Source organism: Neolamprologus multifasciatus, chromosome 18 (assembly GCF_963576455.1).
Source record: "Neolamprologus multifasciatus chromosome 18, fNeoMul1.2, whole genome shotgun sequence".
Classification (NCBI taxonomy): domain Eukaryota; kingdom Metazoa; phylum Chordata; class Actinopteri; order Cichliformes; family Cichlidae; genus Neolamprologus; species Neolamprologus multifasciatus.
Genome location: NC_140456.1, coordinates 29393454 through 29397635, shown reverse-complemented (window position 1 = coordinate 29397635; position 4182 = coordinate 29393454). Strand labels below are relative to the sequence as shown.

At 42.3% G+C, this 4182-nt stretch overlaps 1 protein-coding gene across 1 annotated transcript; it reads right to left on the bottom strand.

Moving 5' to 3' along the window:
• Window positions 1-1472: 1472 nt before the first annotated feature.
• On the bottom strand, window positions 1473-3126 carry LOC146498329 (somatostatin receptor type 5). Its single transcript, XM_085140485.1, is given in 2 exon segments — window positions 1473-2124; window positions 2525-3126. Coding segments are annotated over 2 exon segments (1110 nt in total). The 5' UTR covers window positions 3001-3126; the 3' UTR covers window positions 1473-1490.
• Window positions 3127-4182: the final 1056 nt, after the last annotated feature.

The following is a 4182-nucleotide window of genomic DNA, read 5'->3' as shown; positions in this document are numbered from 1 at the left end:
AGACCTCAGGTTGTTATGTCTAATATAGATAATACATTTAATGCTAAATTAATAGAGGTGTGAGTTTAAAAGTGTATTAGACAGAGCAAAGTTGACCCTTTTGCAGCACCTACTCTGTATGCTAAACTTCCTGGTGTTGCTTTACATCAAGCAGACACATTTTAGAGAATCTTCTCATCTAACTCTCAGCAAGAAAGCAAGTAGGCATGTACCCAAAGTGAACCCCTGCATCAAGCAAATATTAGTGATAAAAATTTAAGCAATCTTCACTTCAGCTGAAAAACAAACCCATTATGCAATATTTCAGGGCAAGTGATTGCAACTCAGCTGCTTACTAGAAATCTTGAAATGAATAGGCTAACAACAAAAAAATCCAATTATCCGCCCTCTGCCAATTTGTCAAACAAAGCCCCCATACCCGCGCAAATACATGACATGCCCTTTACATTGTGATATTAAATCAGCGTGGATGTAGATAGGCTCCACTTGTTAAGAAGTCATTTTCCCATGCAGTCATCTTCTGATGTGAATCATTGTGTCAAATCCCGATTTAATAAGCACTTCTGCGCATTACAGTTCAGAACAAAACAAGTCATCTTTTTAGTAATACTTCCCATAAGTCAAGGAGGCTTCTTTTCATAAGGTTATCAAGATGACATTGAATTTAGACAATGTTGCTACTAAGCTGTACAGGGCGCTTTTCAGGGAAGCAGGCATAGCTGACTGTGTCTCCGGTGCTTTTACTCAGTCACAATGTGAAGTAAAGGGGCCGTAAGGCTACATTGCTGGATGTAATCTACTAGATGGAATGTAATGACATCCTATGGCAGGTTCCTGAAACATAGCAAACCTCTTTTCATACTATACACCTGCTATATGACATAATGATCAGATTTTTTTTCTTTAAGTTCAGGGATGTTTGTTTAAAAGTTCCACTGGTAGTTTGATTTCCATTTGCTTGGTTGGTTTAATGTCAGTCAGCAGACGTCCTTCAAAAAAAGCTGTTAAGATCACAGGTTCAGGTCCCGTGTGGGAGCTCTAAAGAGGTTGCTTTAAGGTCAGTGACCTGGATTTGGAAACTGTGATGTGAGCTCTGGTATATGAAGAGAAATGTCTTCAAAACCTGTTTTTAAATCATTTCAGATTTCCAGCTTTGTTTTTATGGAAAATTGCCACAAGACAGGAAGTTGCCGAGTGACACTGGTATTGTGCTGAGAAATATAAACCTTGTGTTTTTATGGCATCTAAAGCATTCTGTTTATGACACACTGTCATCTATTTGAGAGCTTCACACACACTGTTGCCAAGAGCCTTTTTAGAGGTGTTACAAAAGCAAGCAGAATGAGACTGACCACAAAAGGATCTAAACAAACGCATGTTCTGTACAAAATGCATGAATCATGAATTTTGATTTACAGCGGTTGATATAACATCTAATATGACTATTGTCCCACTAGGGTATGTGAGTGAGCACAGCTGTGTAAACTTTATTAAGTCACCCCGTGTGTCTGGGTTTGATGAGTGAGAGAGTGTGCAGAATGCTGAGCTATCGGCAAACGTGGGGGAGGCTGACGTACGGCAGGACAGGACAGCAGGAAGTACAGTGGCGGGTTCCAGCAAGGCACCAGGCACACCAAAAAAATGGCCGTCAGTGACGCCACTTCCCACAGCAGGGACACGCTCTGCGCTTCCTGCGTTGGCCCAGGTGTGGTGGCTGACAGATGAAGCAAAGTTGAAGATAGTTTAGCCCCGAGTTGGCTAATGGGAAAAGCAGCTGAAGTAACATGAGGGGACAACACATTGACAAACTCAAGTGCATAGTATGGCAACCAGCTAACTGCAAAAACCAGAGTTGAACCAATGAGCAGCGCAGTAGCTTTCTTGTTGCGTCTGTCGGCGGCCAGCGAGCCCCTGCAGCTATGGAGGTGAGAGATGATAAGGCCGCAGTTAACGGTGATGCAGAAGAGAGCGGCCACATAGTAAACCAGAAAGGCAGCAACCAGGAAGTAGAGCCACTTGTTTCGGCCAACGGACCACATGCAACCACCACTGAAGTCAATGTAGGTGACCTTCAGTAATGCCATGGTCAACGAGACCAGCCAAATGGCTACCACAGCGCATGGCCTGTGGAACAAGGACACAAGGAATAAGTATATTTGTTTGCAACTTCCAGTGGAGGACGTACATGGCTAAGTTCCCATATGTAATTAGAAGAAAAAGATGTCTTCAGAGAAAAAGTAGCATTAATTTGAAGTTATTTATCTGGTCGCTCTCCTTGAAGCTCTGTTTTGGTCTCCTCCAACTCAAGAGGGGATACATGTGATATCCGTTAGCAGTCAGTTGCTCCATTGTACTGAAATACATTTAAATACCTTTAATAAAGATGTATGCAGCTTTTTAAAGGTAATATTTTACAGGTGTGAACAATATGTTAAAGGAATCATTGTAAACATTATACAGTCAAACAACTGTACAAACACTGCCTCAAATCATTTTTACAAACCCACCTCCGCTTCACACTCACACTTTTGTCAGACTAGCAGGCGGTCTCATCCATGGTGCAACGATACGATACCTCAGCACAGACAATGCTGCCAGGCTGAAGATCTCTACTCCCACTGTGACTGAAGTTGTGAATCCCAGGAGGACACAGGTCCCACCGCCAAGCTGCCAGTTATAGAAACTGGCAGTCAGGAGCGCACAGGGCAGGGTGAGGAGAGCGCCAAGATCTGCCAGGCTGAGATTGAGGAGCATGATGGAGCTTGGCTTGGAACGACTGTGGGGGTTCCTCAACAGCACCAGCTAGAGCAGAAGATGACCTCCAACCCCCACCAGAAGAGAGACAAGGCTGACCATTGGCAGCACCCCACCGAAGGAGATAGTGGTGTTGGTGGAAACCACATTAAAGAGGAGGTTTACGATAGCAGGCATGACTCTGACAACTCTGACAGCAAAAAGATGCCGCTGTGAAATAAAGACAGATGGAGGATAGTCAAGCATAGGAAATAAAGGAAAATAAAGGGGAGCATGACCACCAGGCTGGGGTTGTTGGACAAAATGCTATTGTACGTGAGGTGGAAAAGGCTCAGCAAATGTTTACAATTACAAATATGAAGAAACAGATGAAAAAATGCCAACAACTGCGAGAGCACAGCATTCCAAATCAGGAATTTAGAGAGACACATGATGACTTTGAGACCTAATTGTAGTTATTAATAGCCTCCAATGTATTATTCATATTTCTAATAGGACATGCTTCTTCCAAATCACTTGCAATTCGGAGCTCACCGGGCCCTTCCTCAGACTGACAAGCCTGATGATTCAGACTAGATGATTTGTCTCTAAAGAGATTTAAGTAACAAACAATCAGAGTGACATCAGCAAGTCCACTGCATCGTGACACAAAAGAGACAACTCACCTCGGCGGGCACTAGCAGACAGATGAAGGAGGATTGTTCCCAGAGGGATAGACAACACACACAAACTAGTCGTTAAGAAGGAAAAACAACGTGCAGACTTTGGTGAAGAGAAAGATTTAACCAGAGTGGAGCCCCGAATGTAAACAAACCACTTATCCCCACAAGTAAACAAGACACTCACTTGATGTTTAAAGAGAGTACTTGTCTGCATGCGCACTGATGTTAGGGGATGTTTTCTGAATACTTGATTCTACATAAGTGTTTAAGCAGAAACTTCAGCATTGCCCAGATACTTTACCAAATGCATCAGCAGGAATGCACCACTAAATGTCATTAGCATTACTAATGGCTTCATGAATTGATTCAGCTGCTCTCCAGTGTATCCCACTGGAGCATCTTGAAGAAAACCACACTTTGAAGAGGCATCCAAATAAAGGCTCTTCAAAATATGCCAGGAGTTGTCTGGATGTGAGGCAATTAACTTAAATTACATAATTTAAATTGAGTCACTCATATCAATTGTTGAGTTACTTTGATCCAATTTTTTAAGCTTCATTAAAGTTAAAGTGATTAAAATTTCAGTGTTAGATATCAGTAGATTTCAATTTGCATTTAACTAAGCTTTAACTAGGTTAAAATCCACAATGGCTGCTGTTCATCTCATTGTCCATAGCCAGGCCTTTGGAGGAAGCTGTAAAACTTTATGAAAGGAGGCTGATATGACTCGATAAGTCAGTGAAACTCACTTCTGTCTGATGACAGC